Source organism: Strongylocentrotus purpuratus, unplaced genomic scaffold, assembly GCF_000002235.5.
Source record: "Strongylocentrotus purpuratus isolate Spur 01 unplaced genomic scaffold, Spur_5.0 spur5_scaffold_6, whole genome shotgun sequence".
NCBI lineage: Eukaryota > Metazoa > Echinodermata > Echinoidea > Camarodonta > Strongylocentrotidae > Strongylocentrotus > Strongylocentrotus purpuratus.
In genome coordinates, this window is record NW_022145612.1 from 21,833,517 (window position 1) to 21,854,081 (window position 20,565).

At 37.8% G+C, this 20,565-nt stretch overlaps 2 protein-coding genes across 3 annotated transcripts; one reads left to right on the forward strand and one right to left on the reverse strand.

Annotated features, from left to right (window-relative positions):
* The first annotated feature begins 2,489 nt into the window (after positions 1 to 2,489).
* LOC105446642 lies at positions 2,490 to 5,370 on the forward strand. Of its 2 annotated transcripts, XM_011683691.2 has the most exons (3): positions 2,490 to 2,660; positions 3,462 to 4,243; positions 4,298 to 5,370. In XM_011683691.2, exons 1-3 carry the CDS (start codon positions 2,603 to 2,605, stop codon positions 4,571 to 4,573), a joined length of 1,116 nt encoding a protein of 371 aa, XP_011681993.2. In that variant the 5' UTR covers positions 2,490 to 2,602; the 3' UTR covers positions 4,574 to 5,370. The 2 variants fall into 2 exon arrangements, with proteins under 2 accessions (XP_011681993.2, XP_011681992.2); XM_011683690.2 differs by having other exon boundaries at positions 2,493 to 2,660; positions 3,462 to 5,370.
* Positions 5,371 to 6,851: 1,481 nt separating this feature from the next.
* LOC577998 (muscarinic acetylcholine receptor M1-like) lies at positions 6,852 to 19,994 on the reverse strand. Its single transcript, XM_778191.4, has 2 exons — positions 18,756 to 19,994; positions 6,852 to 9,110 (listed from the first exon to the last, which is right to left on the reverse strand). The coding sequence occupies exons 1-2, from the start codon at positions 19,938 to 19,940 to the stop codon at positions 9,006 to 9,008; spliced, it is 1,290 nt and encodes a 429-aa protein (XP_783284.4). The 5' UTR covers positions 19,941 to 19,994; the 3' UTR covers positions 6,852 to 9,005.
* Between the last annotated feature and the right edge of the window lie 571 nt (positions 19,995 to 20,565).

Here is a 20,565-nt window from a genome sequence, read left to right on the forward strand (position 1 = left end):
AATTGAAATAACACATTTATATGACATCCCATTCATGCTACAAGTCCAAATTTTAAAGTGTGATTGTGAAAGGAACGATTTGAATATAAAGCAAACTTTTATCATAAAATAACAAATTGATGTATGTACCATTTTACTATCACTCACTTACTCAAAATTGCTGATTTACAACAAAAAGTATTGCTTTCTAATGTGATTTAAAAAAAACGCAATAATGCAATATGTTTTTTGCTTCTTGTCTTTTCGGACCCCTCCCCCCCCCCTAACTATACAGTTGTCTAATTGCACGTTATAATCCTAGATTGATTGTCATTTTTTTAATTCTCGATCGGCTCTTGTCTATTTTATTTTTTATTTTTAATTGTATGATAATTATATAATATCTTTGACAATTCAAATCAATAATTTTATTAGTTTTATTGCGAGTGCCTACTTTATAACAAATTGGGAATTGATTGAACGATTGATTGATAGATGGATTGGATTGTTTTATTTATTGATTGAGTAAGTGAGCTATTGTGTGATTAATTGATTGATCGTATGATTGTTTTTGTTACTTCGTTGATTGGCAATTTGATTCCCGTGTTTGATTGATTTATTGGTGTTGACTGCATTGTTTACGTGCTTGCCTTGACTAAGTGAATGTTTGATTTAACTTTGTAATTTATTGATGACTGATCGATTGTTGTTGCTAATTGATTTATTGTCTGATGGTATAGTGAATTATTAAGGAACTGAATCTGTATTGCCATGATGATTGATGAGCTGTTTGATTTCATTGTAAGGTTAATTGATAACAGTTAAAGGCTGACTTGATTGAGTAGTCTTAGAACGGGGACGACCCACTAGATCAACATACCACAAAAAATGCCGGCCTCGTGAAAAATTAGCAAAGATGCTAAAACGCCGGCAAGACCAACATGTCAGTCCAATGGCTTTTCGGTCCCATAAACCATCAGATGGTTCCTTCATTAATTAATTTGTTCTAATGACTGTTTTATTTTGTTGTTGATGATTTAAACTCTTGAGTGCATTTGTGAATTAATAATTATGTTAGTTCTTCGATTGCCATGGTTGGTTGATTGATTAATATTTTTGACTGATGGATCAACCTGCATTTGCTTTGCCTTGATTATTGATTAATCCAATACAACACTGAGTAGTTATTGTTGCCATTATTTCGGGATTGGTTAATCAACACCTTTTCAAAGGTTAAGGCTTATGTATAAGTCATATAACTGTCTTGTCATGTTTTGTGCTGAAAGCCAGAGGACCGTACCTGCTCATAGACTTTTTCTTATATAGTTTTGACGCCCTTCTGGCTTTCAGCACACGACACGATGTTTTTGTCTTATGTTTTATGTATTACATGTTATACCAATAGAAAACAAATTTCTGTATTATATTATGGACAATAAAATCTTGAATCTTGAATCTTGAATCTATATCACATGATGTGGTTACAGTGATACATCCCTCCCCTACCTAGTACTCAGAATATGATTATATTTGGGATGAAATTCTTGAAATGGTGCGGACAACTAAAAAGGAAGAAGGCGATAATGGTCCGGGTTTAGAGGTGCTGCCCCGAGTGCCCCCTCCCCCAAAAAGGAACAAAAATGAACATGTTCCTAATACATCAATGAAATAAAGAATATCTGAAGGAATTGTCCTAATATGCCCTATAAATGGTGTACAATACGACGCCCGCGCGATTGATCCAAACAAGCGGTCGCTGTAGATAACCATTGAAACAATCCTAGCGGCGTCTTGAAACCTGCTAAAAAAAATGCCAAATACAAGTGTTATTGAGGCATTTTGATTGTTTGTTGCCAATCAATTTCAGCTCATTGTAAAAGAAATTTATCAACAGCTGGACCCGGAGAGTGATATTCTATATTCCCACGGTACAATAATGCCGAAGGTCACGCAATGCTGCCACTGTGGAGGCGTATGGGAACCTCAATGCTGGTGTCCCACTCTAAAACTCGAGACACGATATAGTTAATCATATTTTTTTTTAAATAGTGTATTATTTCATTCATTGTGAATCCTGACCAAAATGACCAAGGTATTATAAACAAACTGGATCAGCCATCAACAGGGCACACAACAGGTTTTACGTTGAATTTCAAACAAAGTAACGTTATCTGCAACAAGTAACATATCTTGTTTCCTATGATTTTTTTAAATTTAATCATGCAAAGATGTGATAATTAAGATTCGCGTCAACTTATACAAAAATTGCCAAAAATGAATAGAAAAATAAATTAAGACTTTCTCCTCCTTGTGTAAGAATTTCTGTATATGAAACCGTATTCATATCAATACAGGGTGACGAAATCAAATTATGCACAACCACAATACCCAATAAAAATCAATGACAGAGAAACGCTTCCGCCAACCATGGCATATGCAAAATCCATAGAGTGGCATCGTCTGAAGTGATTGGTCATACTCGAGAGGCACCAAATGAAAATCGATCCTCATCAAGCTCTCTTAGCAAAATATCCAAAGGTGTTGTATTTTGTAAAAACAATTTATCAACATCGACAGAAAGAGTTTTCGTTTCATTTTTGACTTGTCCAGCAAACTGACCACAATGGCCAAGATGGACTGGCCGTTTTACGTGTTCGTTGGAGCTTTCTGCCTTAATCAAGGTAAGTTTATATTCGGATACTTGTCTTGTTGGAATGATCGTTATGACTCTGCTTTGTTACACTCATATCTAACAGTCCTTGTTTTCACATAAATTTTGTTCTCAGTAACATAACAGGCGTATGTGTATTGTGATCACATTTACCCCTCCTGTATTTCTACTGTTTAATTATCACTGTTATACTTTTGATCACTAGTTTTTGAGATACGATAGTTTCAACGTTTCTTTTAATTTGATATACAAATAGTACATTCAATTCCAAAACGATGAGTTTACAAGAAGAATTGAAACAGTATCCAGTATTTTACTATTTTGTAATATTTTGATATTGGGGAAGATTTATATTGAATTTCATGTACCTGAAATAGCCAGTGGACAAAACATAGGATATAATTTTTTTTTAATATAAAGTAAATAAGTTTTCGAAAAAATTTACGAAATATAAGCTCGTTTAATATATATACTTTTAGTGATGGCTCGCCCCCCCCCTCCCCTATTCATTTGATTGCATTCGTCCTGCTTTGATACTTATCCATTTATCCTTCTGCTCGTAACATGCCATCATGACTGGCCACTGTTATTAAGAGGGTTTTTTCCTTCATTTTGAGTTTCATAAAAAATTATCAATTTCTTAATAAAATTTGTATTTCCTTTCGTTTGTCGAAATAAAATGATGTTGCTTTTTCATGAAAATGATGTGTGCATTAAGCAAACACTATAAACAAATCAAATATGCTTTCTTGAACAAACACCATCAAATTATTTTCTCATGCGATCATGTTTTTTTTTTCATTATGCCCAGGTCTTGCACTGAGTAATCTCAATGGTGAAAGGGCTCCAGACGTTGCTAAACGTTCTGTTGATGATGGTCCTCAAGCCAATGCACATATCATCGAGAAGCGAGACGACGATGATCCACCGCCGACTGCTTTGCCGGGCCCTTTTAACCGACCGCCTCTCGGTGGGGGTGGTAATGCACCCAACTCCATCCAGCACAAGCGATCCGTTGATGATGGTCCTCAAGCCAATGCACATATCATCGAGAAGCGAGACGACAGTGATCCACCGCCGACTGGTTTCCCTGGCCCTTTGACCCGACCGACCCGGCCACCTCTCGGTGGGGGTCATGAAGAGTCCGCCCTCCCCCACAGGCGATCCGTTGATGATTTCCTGGGTGACGACGGTGAGGGTGGCATGTCGATCAGTCATGTCATTCATAAGAGGGAGGACGTCAAGGAAGATGCTAGTCTGACTGGTGATGGTGCCATGCCAATTAGTCACGTCATTCATAAGAGGGAGGAAGTCGAGGACCTGGTTGATGACGATGAGGGTGGCATGTCGATTAGTCACGTCATTCGTAAGAGGGAGGAAGTCGAGGATGAGGGCGGCATGTCGATTAGTCACGTCATTCGTAAGAGGGAGGAAGTCGAGGATGAGGGCGGCATGTCGATTAGTCACGTCATTCGTAAGAGGGAGGTAGTCGAGGATGAGGGCGGCATGTCGATTAGTCACGTCATTCGTAAGAGGGAGGAAGTCGAGGATGAGGGCGGCATGTCGATTAGTCACGTCATTCGTAAGAGGGAGGTAGTCGAGGATGAGGGCGGCATGTCGATTAGTCACGTCATTCGTAAGAGGGAGGAACCCTTAAAACTGGATACCGATAGTGAGACAACGACTCCGCCAGTAAGGAGACCACGAAATAAGAGAAAAACCGCCAAGCAAGATGCTAGTCTGACTGGTGATGGTGCCATGCCAATTAGTCACGTCATTCATAAGAGGGAGCAAGTCGAGGAGGAACCGATCAAACTGGATACTGATAGTGAGACAACGACTCCGCCCGTAAGGAGACCACGAAACAAAAGAAAAACCGTCAAGCAAGATGCTAGTCTTACTGGGGACGGCCCTGCCAATTAAGTTGTTTGGTACAATAGAAAGTAGTAGAGGCGTCAACAAAGAGGCAAGGAATTCAGGAGAAAAAAAATCAAGAAAAGGAACTATGTGCAGCCAAAGTGGCAGCGAACTCAAGTATTCTGAATGCACTATGGGACAGTCATACCTTCGTGTTAATCTTTAAAAATCAAACTGTTAATTCATTTCTAAAAATCCAATCAGCTTTTGATCTGCTTCTGTCATAATACATTTAGAATCTTATTTTGCAAGGATTAAGCAATAGTCGTTTTCTTTTCAAACATGAAGTTTCTTTCAAGTCTTTCATTGTAGTAAAAACATAATTTGCATAATTTTGTCCTCAATACAATTATTATTACCATTCTTAATTATAATAGTCTGGCTACAGTTAGCACTGATGGATCTTTCAGCATTCCCGTTTTATATCATAGTTTTTCCTGAGAATTTTTTTTTTCATTTTCACCTTGGTAATTAATCAAAACCATCTGTCAGCTAACAGCTCAGAAAATAAAAGTGTATTGGGGGAAATAACGGGGAAACGATTTCAGAGGCGTGGGAGGGGGCGGAGCTTTGTAACGATTGAGGTCTCGTAATCGGAAGGTTACGACACCGTTAAATGAGCTAATAATAAGAATTCAAGCTTACCTGCAAACACACGTGGTTTGTTAGTAGTCAGGTACAATAAACCATCATCAGGCAATGATGAAGTTGGCTCAATGTTCTCACAATTATTGGTAAATTCATGTGAATACAGGGCAAACACACACTCTTAATACACTACAAACAATAAAACGAGGAAATCCGAAGTTGAGTTTGGTAGTGTGATGTTGTAAACATGTAACCATAATTTCCTGGGCCTTTCTTAACTTGCTCAGAGTTTTGAACGTAAGCCGAGAGAATGCGCATTGATCAAGCAAATGAAAATATCATGAAATATGATACTGAGGTGTTCTTGATCATCAATTAGGAACAGAGATAAAGAGAGAGAGAGAGAGAGAGAGAGGGGGGAGAGAGAGAGAGAGAGAGAGAGTGAGAGACAGAGAGAGAGAGGGAGAAAGAGAGAAAGAGAGAGGGGGAGAGATCGAGAGGGTGTTTTGGCGCCATGGAGGAGCTCAGAGACAGAGAGAAAGAGACACATAGGCAGATTTAGAAATAGGAGCAAAGAACACAAACGCACACAGGCACACACGCACACACGCACACACGCACACAAAGGGGACAGAGAGACGGGGAAAGGCAGGATAGAGATGGAAATAAGGCTGAGAGAGAGAGAGAGAGAGAGAGAGAGCTACACAAGAGGGGACAGAGTGATATGTATAGACAGATAGAGGACGCGACAGAGCAGAGCGGAGAGAGGAGGAGAGGGAGGATGGTGCAGAGGGGGAGAGGGTAGGGGCGAGAGGGGAGAGAGGGGGATATAAACATGGTATAGAATGCCAGATAACAACAAGTAAATGAGTCAACTCTCAGGCCCGAATTCACAAAGAAGGTTTATCGACAAACCTTGGTTTTCGTACGTCATTATGACGCGTTTTTACGCGTTTTTTACAAACCTGGTTTGTAAAAACGCGTCGTAACGCGTCATATGACGCACGAAAACCAAGGTTTGTCGACAAACCTCCTTTGTGAATTCGGGCCTTAGTGTCTGTCTGCCTATCTCTTTCTCCCTATATCCCTTCCTTTTCTCACGAACCACTCCTTCTCTCTCCGACTCTCTTTATCACTCTCTTTGACTCTGTCTTATGCTTTTATCTTTCTATTTCTCTTTTAGGACTGCGTTTGCGATTTGTATTTTAGATTACCTTTAGGTTTGGAGTTAGAGTTAGATACAGATTTAGTCACGGATCGAAATTAGGAATGCCGTAATTGTATAAGAAATGGAGTGAGATAATAAATGGTAGTCAGTGTCCATGTGTATTACATCATAGGTCACTGACCCTAGATTGTGTTGAATTACCAGTTTATGTGTCTTTGTGTGCAGGTCTCAGGTCTTCAGGCCCGGTCTTCAGGTCTCTGAAGCAGCGAACCCATGTTCCCACAAAATATACACCAGCTTGATTATAATCGAGGGTGAGGGAAATTTGATATCATCGTCTCTTTACGTCGGAACCAAACAGGATCTTTAATATTAATCTTTGCCTTCTCTGACTCTGACACAATATTCACAGTTTAAACTATTTGTCATTAATGTACTATAATAATAATAATAACAAGTCTTGAAGTTTACCTCTTTTTTGTTGTTGATAGGTGAACTGGACGTGGAAAAAACATATTAACATCATGATTTAACTTTAAAATTCAAGACTCTAATTGGGTACGATAACCGATTTAATCACTCGATGGACAACAACATTTCAAATATCACACAATTTCATACTACATGTACAACACCATCGAATTTTCATATAAACATGATATAATACTAACATACTATCATCACATTAGCATTTAAACCGATTTTTACGTAGTAATAAAATGCCTATGTGGGTGATCAGACCTTATATCAAGATGAGAAAACAATCTCATTATGAGTCCGAGGGTAATGTCAATCATAAACTATATATTTTTGTTGTTGTAGAATGTAATTTTTACAACATTGCATCACCTTTTTTATGCAAACAGTAAAGAAGAAACGTGTCTCTTTAATTTACAAGAAAACCATAACCCGCACCATTGTTTGATTTCATACTTTCTATTATCTCAACCCAGGCTCACCACAGCGAAATGAATGTGCATCTAATATCATATCTCAACCGTGCTGTATTTCAACAGATCTCATTAAAACGAGTGAGACAATACGACTACGAATGCAATACCACTGTCTTACTACATGTATATCAAGTCATCAACACTAATCTTAATGAACATGCAAATTTTACAGTGCATAAAGGCTTAAACGATGTTTTCCCCTTTCGTTACTATAATATCATTTTGAAAACAATCATAGCAAACAAACCAACATTATAATGATTACACAGATAATTACAAGCGATCTATTATTTTGCTATTTTTAACACGAATCACGTATGGATAGCATACAAAAGCCAAAGAGCAGAACGATATAAATTGTAAACATGTATTCCGTTGATATAAATGATTACAGCCTGTATTTTATTCACCAAATGGACGTTCATAATAATGTGCTCAACAATGATTGCATGAATTCCTTGTCTGGTTAGTTTCATTCGCACTGAACATCCTCAGAGCAACACTGAATGTATTCGAAAATGAATGCATCATTTTGACTCTACGATAAGTTTAGCCTGATTCACATTTACATGGAGACCAATATAGGCAAACATGGGAAATGGAGTGTGAATAGGAGAGAGAGGGAGAGAGTGGGGGAGAGAGAAAGAGAAAGAGAGAGAGAGAGAGAGAGAGAGAGAAAGAGAGGGGAGAAGGGGGTGTTTGAGGTATACACGAACGACGAAAAGGGAAAAAAATAGTTGGAGTAAAAGACTTGATGTAATCGGGAATTGTAGCGTACATTTTTAAACAATACGAGGTGAATCCAACCATAATATTAAAAAACATGAAGGTTTATTAGTGCCAGTGAATCGCTTCATTATTCAATTCTGCAATTTCCACTTCACTTCAACTTCCCATTTTACACTACTTCATGTTTGACTTCGCAAACATATTTTAATGCTATATTATGATTACAGCAGACGACGTTTGAGTCATAAAAGCTCCTCGTGCGAAAAATCGGCTTATCGACAAATTCTAAATTAAGATTTTTCAAGGTGAAAAGTAATTTCACCAACTACTACAACCATGCAAAAAAAAAAAGAGGAATAAGCATTCGAAAAAATTGAAGTCACGTGTAATTTATATGAAGCTATAAAACATGGAATTATCACTGCACTATTATACTGGCACGTCATGGCTTTAATTACACCCGTTACTTCTATGATTATGAAAATAAAAGCAACATAAAAAAACACCAATAAAAAGGTGAGCTACTGCACAAAAGAAATGAAAATCATTGGACTGCATTAAAAGTGACTGAGAAAATGTGATTAACACAAATTAAAGTTTGTGTGACATAGAAAATGACAAAGAGAAGTACTGGGAGAGGAAGATATAAATAGACAGATAGATGGAGAGAGAGAGAGAGAGAGAGAGAGAGATAGAGAAAGAGATAGAGACAGACAGACAGAAGTGTGATTGTGTAGTGAGAAGAAGCGTACCTCTCATAATTATAAGCAACGACTGTTTACTTTATTTGAAAGTATGAACAGACTTTTCAAGGTAATCTACATTATAAAATGTGTTTTTGTTAAAAGAAATTGTCATCAAGGATACTCAGTAATATCTTTATGGATATACTCTATACCTCCGATTGCCTACCTGTTATTCATTCTTTTCAAATTAAAGTGCTCTAAAAATGCGTATTTTAGTCGATTTAACGTGAGCGAACACACTGTTTTATTCAGATCTAACTTCTGAAGAAGTCTCTAATGACACGTCGGAAGGTGCGGTTGGCTGCGGCGTAACAGAAAGGGTTCAAAAGACTGTTCACGTACACCCAGAAGAAACTCACCTGAAATCACACAAAACAAGGCAAAGTTTATGAAAAGGTATGAAACAAGAAATGATATGCTAATTTGGTCATTGTTCATGATTACACCTGGTAAACATTACAAAATATACAGGCCAACTCCGACCGAAAAATAAAGTCGAGGTAAATAAGACAGCTAATTAGAAACTTATCATTTGTTCAACAATAATCTCAATCGGTATAATTATGATGTGCTTGTGATGTCATTCATTCGCGATTCACCAATTATTTTGATAATTATACAAAATTAATGTTGCATTTCCCAAGAAACTAATTTCCCACGCCTTCACGCAGGTAAACATACCTCTATACATGTTATAGATACATTGACTGCTATAAGCATCGCTGTTTATATAGGCTCAAGGGGACGTTACATCATATATGACCCCCCTGCGCGCCCCGGCGGGATGTACCTCCCCGAGAGCCAGTATCGAAACAGCTATGCTTCGAATATTAAAGTGGTCCATATATCTATTATATACCGAATTCACACCAAAAAAAAACTACAAAGAATTCTTACATTATCTTTTTCTGGATATAGATTGGTTATTATATACCTCTCTTTATAGTATGTTCAATAAATCTAGTCATCTGATTGGTCGTAATTGTAGTCTTGATTTTAGCGATGCCCGCCTACCGGTCAATAGTTTTTTTTTTTACAATGCCCGTTGCCTCGGTTAACGGGCCGCACAAATAAATTTTGCTGAGATCCCCATTGGTTTACGTGTTAAAAAGTTTCTTTGTGCGAGCGCGGATTACATACAGTGCTTTTTGTCTGCGATTCCCGAATGATCGAAATGTTCAAGCAACTTTCTAGCGAAGATTTACAAACAGTGTCTCAGATTTTATGTGATGTTTTAACCAGTTTTTACTCAAGAAAAGGATAAGGTAAGAATTCTTTGTAGATTTGTTTGTGAATTCGGTATATAAAAGATTATATCGACTGTTTCGGGGACGTGTATGACCGCGTGGCGCGCCTCGAGGTTATATCAAGACGTAGAAAGGCTATAGAAACAGCGATGCCTCTCATAGCAGTCAATATATCTATAAAACATCATAGAAAATCTGAGTACGCGTATGAAGGTGCAAAAAAAGATAATGATATTGTTTGTATGCTCGTACATATAAACATAATGTGGAGAGTCACGTGAAAGCTTCTCAGCCAACTGGAATTATTTTATATAATACAAATATTCCTTTATCTTTATAGTTTTTTTGAAGGAAAAATGTATGGTGGCCCAGAAGGGACATTGCGAATCGTGAACTTTGTTGTGAAATTCGCGAAAAAATTATGCGACTTGTCGCACATTTTGTCACTCGCACCAAAAAACACACTAACAATGATATTCATGTTATAAAGGTTGAACATGTTATAAATGAACCTTTTTTTTATTGGAAAAGACAGTACAATCACGAAAGGAGACTGTACTGCACCCAGGGAAAGATAATATACCATACGATGTTTATGAAAACTACCAAAAGTAATCAAGGAAATCATCTTGAATATTATTAAACCGGTGAAATTCCAACTCAACTGAAGCATTCTCTATCAACCCCTATCCTAAAACATGAAAAAAAACTAGAAGTACATCGTCTCATAGACCCATTGCTTTAAGATCTTGTTTTGCCAAGATTGTCGAACGATAAAATGATAAAAGAAAGTTGAAAAGCATGAATTGTTACCCAGTTTTCTAAGTGAATTTAGGAAAGGTCGAAGTGTTACAGACAATATTGTTCAATTAGAAAACGACTTTCAAAAGAGCATCAGCTGTAACGAACACACAAAATAGCAGTTTTCTTGGATGTCGAGAACCGTTCGATACTCTTTGGTTAAAAGGACTGACATTTAAATTAGCACAAAATGGAATCGAGGGCATATGTAAAGGTTTATAGAAAAAATTTTAACATCATGAACCCTTCAAGTACGAATTGGCAATACAGAATCTAGAACTTACAAAGCGCATAACGGGTTACCACAAGGGAGTGTTTTATTTTTTTAAGTCCTCTTTTATATAACATAATGATGAGTGATAAACTGTCAGACCCAGAGGTAAGAATATCTATGACTGCGCAATATGGATATCAGGCAGAAACATTGTACAGATTACTGGAAAAATACAACAATATCTGAACCTTTTAATCTGCTGGTTTGAAGAGTGGGGTTTTCGACAGGGGATTCGACTCTCAGCTGAGAAAAGAGTGCCTGTATATTTCAAGAAAAGCTGGAACGTTTTACCGCATGAAATAGAAATGACTGGAAATGTGCTAACGTACGTAAAATCTCATCGCTTTTTAGGAGTTATATTTTGATAAAAGGTTACAGGTGGAAACGGGGTAAATGCCTTTGGATATAAGAAGAAAAAAGTTTTCTAATAAATATCGAAAAAACATCAAAAGATGGGTGATTATCTGTTGTTGAAAAACATTGAACCATTTTGGCAATTAGAATTACCTGAAGGGAAAAGCATCTAAAGCAAACCTCTTGGATATAAAATCCAAAGCAAGCTGGGAAAGCGTATAAAATCGATAGGCCCCTACTAATTTACACTATGGATATTCTACCCTCCGGTAGTGTCAACGTAATGAAGTACTCGACTAAAGAAAACAGCTGATCACCATACGCAACAAATAAAAAGGGGGTTAGGAAATTATACATACAAAATGGGTGACTATATTACATAATATACACCGATGGATCAAAAGTACCTAAAAGAGGGACTTCTTCAGCTGCCTTTTACGTCCCTTACTATTTCATACAAAGCAAAAGATTGGCAAATTTTACCTCTCCGTACATGCAGGGCCGATTGGCTGCCATCATTCTTGCTCTCAGATGGGTAGAGGAAATAGATATCTTTGTGGGGGTGTTGTTATATTTAGTGATTCACTGAGTGCTCTTATTGCATTACAACAACCGAAGGACGACCTTTTATTCTGCAGATTATCACCAGACTACTAGAGGAGTTGACAATTATATGTACGTAGAGTGGATTCCGGGTCATTGTGGAATCAAATGGAAAGAGATTGCGGATTTCCACGCAAAGGTCGCATTAGAGAAGAAAACAGAAATCAATAATAATCTAACTTTGTCAGAGATGAAAGGCTTAATAATGATCAGTTACAAACTAAGAAAGGTTGGATAAAACAAAATCCCATTAGGCAACATTAATCTTAAAAAAGGATCTGATGTTAATAAGTAATATTGTTCATTAAAGATTAGGAATTTACCCTACTGGTTTTTGTAATACATGCCACAACATATAGACGGTAAAACACTTTTTTAGTATGTATTGCCCTTACTATAATATATAATAGAAAGGGCAAGTTTTTAACAGAAATAAAGGAATCTCAACCGGACAAAGTAATATTTACCAAGCCCACAAATGTTTTGCTTACATTTTGTCTAATTATATTATTGTCGAATTTGAGTTCAATATGTACCCCTTCGGAACACTTCGGTACACTAACGCCCACTATAGCATAATATGCCCGGCTGAGTTATGCCCACCGAAAAGTAGCCCGTACAGAGTGAGTCAGAAAAAATGTCCCACTTATAATCCTCATAACCAGGTCCCTCGGAGAGGACATTAAGCCGTCGGCCGTCTGGTTGCTTACTTACAAACATTTATGCTTTCTTAGCAGTCAGGTAAAAAAATAACAACCAACCACAACCAACCAACCAACCACATTGTTTCATAATTTCCCCTTTTCTAATTAAGCATTCATTGTTATCAAAATCGCTGAATGTTTAAGTGGCATTTCCCTGACAATCGTTCCCACTACCACCATCATCATCATCATCATCATCATCATTGTCATCATCTTAATCTTTATCATTATCATCCTCATCAACATGAAGTGCACATGAATCCAATGTGCTATCTCAATACGTAGGTACATTATCAATCGTTGGCTATGTCTTTTGTTGGTGTGTGTGTGTATGCGCGCGTGCGTGTGTGTGTGTGTGTGTTGTTTTTATCTGTCTGGCTGTCTTTGTTCAAAACACTATTTTATTCCTTACCCAGCAACTATTAAAAAGTGGGACATTTTTTATGACTCATTCTGTATAAGGTAATTTGCTGAGTGGTAAGGGGCATGGTGAAGCGCTATGTGAAACTGAGTGGGTAGCGTAGTCAATTTGATGAGTTGCACAAAACTGTTCCGATATTATTCTTAGATATTTGTGTTAATAAATAAATTATAAAAACAAAATCCGATATACTAACGAGAGATACATGTGACGTAAAGTATTTCGGTGACAATAGTCACAACTGACTAATCGCTATTGAACCAAAACAGAATAGGAAGGAGGATTTGTCCCTTATAGGCCCGGCACCATAGAAATGCAATGGATAGGAAGACTGAGGGTGGAATTAAATGACAAAAAGCACAAACTTGTATCCCAGTGGCGCATTTGTATCTAGGTATAGTCATTTTCTGTCTTGTTAGAATTTCATTTTCTTTTAATTGTGTTCTGATTAGCCTCAAACCCATTTGCCTAATTTTTCTCTGTTTTTATTGAAATCAAGATATTGGGTGAAAGGAGTTATTTTTAAAAGAAATGATTCCCAACTGACGTTCGGATCGTAAAGTTTGGTAATGGTGTTTGATACAAGTTTACAAAACGTAAGCATGATTAATGACAGTGTTTTTGTATTTCCAACGTGGGCTTGAATTCTAAATCTTCGGAAACCATACGAGAATCTTTTAGATTCCATCTGCAAAAGATATAGAATGACAAATTGCACAAAACGGACCGCAGAGAAGCCTATATATACACAATTTATAGACTTATAAAACCAGCAAGTGAAACGACGTTATTGTTAATTTATGTAAAATGATGATAATGATGATCCACAGCACTGGCATGGCGCCATTTATCTGTTTCAAATATTCAAAGGCGCCTGCATGCTCCTCCAATAGTCATGTTCTACACATTTGCTTGAAATGATGGGTTTTGTGGGCTGACTTAAAGCTTTCTTTAAGCGAAATCTGGTAGGAAATTAGATTATGTCAAGAATAAACATGGTGCAAAATTTGAATTTTCAGAATAGAAAGCATTAAAATGGTAATCAGTATCGTGCGTGGTGCTGAGGCATCTTAAGATAAGGCCACTCGGTCATTAGGACAGTTTCTTTTATATGCTCTTTTATTTTTTCTTCATCTGATAATACAAAGAAGAAGAAGAATCATTTAGGTATCAACTTTAGCCTGTATATAGAGCTCAACGTCATATCAGAAGTTATAACTTAAAAATAGAAGATAATACATTTTTGTCCTGCCTTTGCAAATGCTTGACACTATGTGCTTCATGAGATCTATATAATGGTATTTCAGTTTTAATGATGAGAAATACATATTTATATACTATATCCTTACAAAAAAAAAGCCGTCCTGGGAAACGATAACAACAGATCATTGAAAGCCGGATGTGTTGATCTAGATGAGCGAGATGTATTAAGTTGTCATGAGGTGTGTGGCTCCCCGTCCTCTTATTTTCTCCATGAATTGTTCCAACAACAAAAAATCCGATTACTTTTATTTCATCCTCATAAATTCCCTTAATGCGATTTCGTAACGCAGTTGAATTCAAAAAGGTAAACTCCGGTGAACCGATGACAGAAATCAGGAATATAAATATTTGATTACTGGCCTTTTGTACAGCGTATACAAAACTATTGCGACGGTGCAGATCAAATCCGCCAATATTTAATAAATGAAAGTGTAGAATTTCTGGAATTTAAATTATCTGAATTTTGATTAGAGTGATATTGCGTCATTTTGAATTGAAATTTACCGAAGTTTCTTGCAGACTGAATTATAGAGGTAATTCCTGGAAGATAAGGGTCACGTCAGGGAGGATGACCTGTGAAATCTTTACCCAATTCTTGTTAGAGAAGGGAGGAGGGTTGATGAATCGGATTTACCCTTTTACTTTTGGGTAGGAGGTGACATCAATAATTCACAAGTGAAAGGGTGCAGTCGCCCCCCGAAAAAAAAACGAAAAGTGGGGGGGGGGGGGAACGCATTTTCGCCCCCAACCCCCCCCCTCCGAAAAAATCAGCAGTAAAAATGGTTTGTATTTTTTAGCCAGGAAGAAAATGAAAAAAATAATAAAAACCTGAATTGAATCACATAGATTGATTGATTGATTGATTTTTATTCGACAAGCTTCCAACATACAACAATATACAATAATAACAGATCAAAAAAAGTCAGCTTGAACAGGATAACCCACGAAAGCTCGAGAGCTTATTTCCAGTGGGGTCCCTTACAGACATGTATAAAATTAATAAGTTAAAATAGTAATATTTACAGACAGATAAGAAAATTAAAAGAACTACTTATTAAAGATAATAATAATAACAACATTAAACTGATGATAGAAATGATATTAAGTACAAGAAGAAAAAGAAGAAGGAGAAGAAGAAAAGGAGGAGAAGGAAGAAGAGGAAAATAATGATGAATTTGTAGAATTTCTATAACGTACGAAAACATAAGTTTTTACAACATGAAAAAGTATGAACCGACAGAAGAATAAAAATTTCAATCATATAATATGTCCTTCTCTTCTCTACATACAAAATTACATTCCATTCAAAGAAAATGAGAATATACAGGAATTAAATTTCATAACATTCCGCATGCCCCTATTTTATCAATGGAGTATTTAATAATAGCGATACACGTATATCGTGGAAATATTGTGAGAGGATGTGAAAGCGTGCATGTGCGGCAGTTGCCCCCCCCCCCCAATAAAATTCCAACGCGGTTTATTTCTATTTCGATACCAGTTATTTACAAATGTTGCTGAAATGACATGATATTCCGGGATTTTTTCTCAATTTTTGTTGTAAATTATATAATTTCTCATGCGTTTGTTGGAAAATTACAAATTCCTAAATTTACAGTCAGGCCAAAAATATGCTTTTTTAGAAGCCTTAATTTCATGACCTGCAGAACGGCGGGGCTCGGGGCACAAGCCCACCCCCTCACTTTTTGAAAAAGTATGTGAAAGAGAAAAAGAAAGAAAGAGAGAAAAAAAGAATGAGTGCCTGCCAGTGTCACAAAGGGGGTATGAAAATATCGTCATCTGATCATAATTAAATACCTAAAACCCCTGAGCTTCCGCGGGCTTTGCCCCCTGGGCTCCACATAGGGCCCTGAAGGCGGGCCCCTGGATGCTCATCTGACCGTAATTTAATACCTAAAAAACCCTGAGCTTCATGGGGCTCAGCCCCCTGGTCCCCCGCCAATTAGTGACCCGCCATTGTCACAAATAAGGTATCAAAATATGCCAATCTGACCGTAATAAATACCTAAAACCCCTGAGTTTCCGCCCTGAGACGGACACCTGAATGCCAATCTGATGCCCATAATGCCCATTAAATGCCTTAAACCTCTAAAATCTTAATAATTATGCTTATCTGACCGTAATTTGATGCCTTAAACCTTGAACTTCTGGGGATCCACTCATTGACCCCAGCCGGGCCAAAGCCCCTGGACCCCACGCCAATTGCTCCACTCGCGTCGCTCGCTACGCTCTACCTGATCGTTATTGCTCCACTTTGAAAAAAATTCAGCGGGCCCTGCATGTAACATGTAAGAGTGTCGGTGATGCAGATTCTTCTTCGCCCCCACCCCCTCAAACGTGTTTGCTCATAACGCCACTGGCCCGGAACGGTGACCCCCTGGAATGTTTGACCCCCCCCCCCCCCCCATACTGCTTCTGGCGCGCCATAATTATTATATGAGATGAGGGTGACGTTCATCAATTTCTTTTAAAGGTGAGATAAGTGATATGTGAAGAAATTTTAACTATATCCTTTTAAGCAGGGAGAATGACCTAACAGTGTATCCAGAGCATCAGAGCTAAAGTTAATTCTGTAGTTCAGCAAGTAGGCCCATATATCTTTATATGGCCCTTGTTTCTCCTGAAGAAGGGCATGTGGTATCGCAAAAAAATGATTTTGAAAAGTGGTAGTTTTATAGTGACACTGGATAGGAACGGAAACAAAACGTCTTGTTGAGTGATTCCTTTTATTCATTTATGTTTGAATTTTTGTTTGGAATTTGCATTCTATTGTGCCAATCTGTATTGCACTTATGTTTAGACAGTTCAAAATCCAACATGACAAAGGAATGTAACTACCATAACACCGATAAAATATATATTAATGGGCAAAACGAATCTATTTCTGTAAACTATGGATAATAATAATTATTATTATAGGCATTTCTATAGCGCCGTCTATCTAGAAATTCTATTACCCTGGCTTTAGCCTAGCTGCCATTACAGGGCTCCAGCAAATCAAGGGATTAATTCCTGCCGGGTACCCATTTACCTCACCTAAATCCTTCCTACTGACACTCGCTGGATTTTTCCTTTAATGTTTTATGGTCCCATGGCTTGAAAATATGGTCAAATGTAATTCCATGTAAGTTTAAAGGTAGTATACACAGAAACATTCGATGTCTTCACATTTAACAACAAAATCTTCCGCTTGCAAACTTCATGTTTGTATAATTTTGATGGTGAGTAATCTGATGATCGAATTCCTTGTTCAGGTTTATTGTATACTTGTATTTCCTCTGAATATCTTTGAGAATAATATTTGTTAACATATTGCTTCACATGATGACTAATAGTTATTATTCCTTTCAAAGCCAAGAGAGAGCAAATGTGAAGTATTCCTTTGACAGTAAAAATATGTAAAAAGATAAAGCTTGCAAATTTCTCACCCTCTCTTCCGCTCATTTCAGAAAGATTTCCAACCCTTTCCTAGAAATCTCGCCCAGCCCCCCCCCCCCCCCCACAATAGAAGAATGGGTGTCATCCCCTTATAAATGCAGCCTATATTTATTCCAAATTATTACGCTTTCTACGTTGTCCCGAATTCATAGATGTAAATCCCCATCGTGCCTTTTACATACAGACCGACTAAAGAACAGATTTACTACATGGGCGACATGTATGAAAGGGAGAATGTCAAAAAGGTAAAAAGATAAAGCTTGCAAATCTCTCATCCCCCTCTTGCGCTCATTTCTGAAATATTCCTAACCCTTTCCCTCAATAGAAGAATGGGTGTCATTTCATTCCCCCTAAAGGATGCCTATATATTTTCACGCTTTCTACGCTTTGTCCTGAATTCATTGATGTAAATCCTAATCCTGCTAAAAAAAAAAAGATTTACTACATGGGCGATATGTATGAAAGGAGGAATATTAAAAAGAGCAATAGCAATAAGTCTGTGTAAAAGCTACAGACCACGGTTTTCTTCGGGCCTTTACGGTGGATGAAGGCACAAATCTAAGAATCTGCTATTACATACAACATCGTAAATTTTCCTTTGAATCAATTGTATATACATGTGCATCAATATTATATCAACGCCTTTTTTCCATATTGCCTCCTTTTGTATACAAAGAATGCAATGTAATGAACGACTAAAAGTGGAATTAAGTGATAAAAAAAACACATATTTAATATATCCCAGCGGCTCATTTGTATCACGAATCTTAATATTGCTGTTTTGATATTGCTGGAAGTAAACTTACCACACGGTGTGTCCTATTTTTATTAGAATTTACTCAGAAAAGTGCAGGGTATCATTCAGAAGACATACTTACGTGGTACACACTTTCCACATTGCAGTTCCGCCCACAGATGTTCTCTATGAATACAAAGACAACCCATGGTGACCAAGAGACAACCAATGCCAGCACGATGAAGGTTAAAGTACGAACAGCTTTCGCGCTTTCTTCAGATTGCTTGGACAACGATGAATCTTCCGTGAATCCAGCTCTCGTACCACTTTGTTCTTTCAAGCCCATTTTGTTGCGAGGATTGCCTTCTCCTGAGACAGACTTTGGCACCCCTGCCGCGGTATCGTTATCTCGACGTGCAACTTCGTTATCCTTGACTGGTTCTTTCTCATGAGTGGCATCAGAGGGTGAGAGTGATGCCCCCTGGAAAGCGGTTTCTTCATCAGATACATCCGGGTACGCTCGATATGTACTGTCCATGTTCTTAGTTGGTCCATGAGTGATGTTGCCGGTTTGAAGGGCATCGGTGAGATCTAGCTTGTAATCTGGATGGCACCCATTCTGAGAGGGATTGCTATCTTCTGTTGAACAGGCTGGGTTAGGAGTTCCTCTTTTAACGGAGTCATCAATAGCTACAGAAGACGAGATGTCAGCTGTGCTTCTTTTTGACTGAGACCGACCTGAAACCGAACGCATACGGTTGGCATTTCGACTCCAAATAATTCTGTAGATGGCAATGCAGACGGATGCTAAGATTGTGAGGGGAATTAAGAAGAGAAAAAAAGGTGTGACGAAATTGAACGGAAATTCTCCACGTTTTCCCGTGTAACAGTTTTCGTTTCGGCCTTGCTTCCGAAAAAGGACGAACCAGGTCCACATGACGATGGGAATCAAGTAGGTGGGACAAATCACCGTAATAGCACGACCAAGAGACTTTCTTCTGAGGTGCAATAGGGGATCAGCTAGAGATTTATAGCGGTCGATGGCTATGACCACCACAGATAGCACGGAAACGTGAACGAAAATGTGATCGATGATGGAGAAAATAAGACACGCCCTTGGACCAAACGGCCATCGACCACTGAAAAACTGGATGGAGTATACGGGCATGTTGATGGCGCCGACGCTGAGATCAGCAAAAGCCATGCTACAGATAAAGTAATTGAAGTAAGTGCGAAGTCGGCGAGACTTCCAAAATGCAATGAGGATAAGGCCGTTTCCAGTGACGGTTGGAATGATCAAGAACACCATTGCGACGCCGAGAATCATATTAAGTTTAGTTGGTCCCTGGTTTTCATATCTGTCATCATCAACGGGTCCGTTTGTTGAAAATGAGAGTGAATTCAAAAAGAAATCTTGGGTGAGGTACGTAAAATTCTCGACGTCATAATCGTCATGAGTAGTAGGAAATATCTCTTCGGTTGCAAAGTTAATAGTAACTTCTTCCATCTTGAGATACTGATACCGTTACAACCCGCTTTGCAGAGAGTTTAAACTGATCTTGCCGATCTTGGTAAACTTGTGACTGAGCGTCTATAGCGCAAAGCTTAAATAGCATTACTGACTGTCGTGCTGAAGGAGCAATCTCTCTCCTCTGATCATCTTTTCTATGACGTAATTATTCTTGCATCGTGAGGAAAAGTCATATGATTGGCCCGCTAGTTGCTGAAGTATTCTTTCTGCTGACTTTCTATAAGTTGAATACTAAATTGATTGTGCGTGTGTGTCTAATTGGGTTTTTACAGACGTGTATCAATCAGATATGATTACTTACGTCTGGGGACCGACCTTTAACGTCACCATCCGAATTGACGGATGGACGCGGATTATACATTGCAAATTAGTTTACAGTCAAGTTCCGAGTAGGATAGGATAATGAGATTTTCTATTTTTA

Coding starts and splice junctions, on each gene's coding strand:
- LOC577998 (XM_778191.4), bottom strand. CDS start 19,940: ATGATTCTCGGCGTCGCAATGGTGTTCTTGATCATTCCAACCGTCACT. Junction 9,111..18,755: donor ATGTGGAAAGTGTGTACCAC/GTAAGTATGTCT, acceptor GTGTGATTTCAG/GTGAGTTTCTTCTGGGTGTA.
- LOC105446642 (XM_011683690.2), top strand. CDS start 2,603: ATGGCCAAGATGGACTGGCCGTTTTACGTGTTCGTTGGAGCTTTCTGC. Junction 2,661..3,461: donor AGCTTTCTGCCTTAATCAAG/GTAAGTTTATAT, acceptor CATTATGCCCAG/GTCTTGCACTGAGTAATCTC.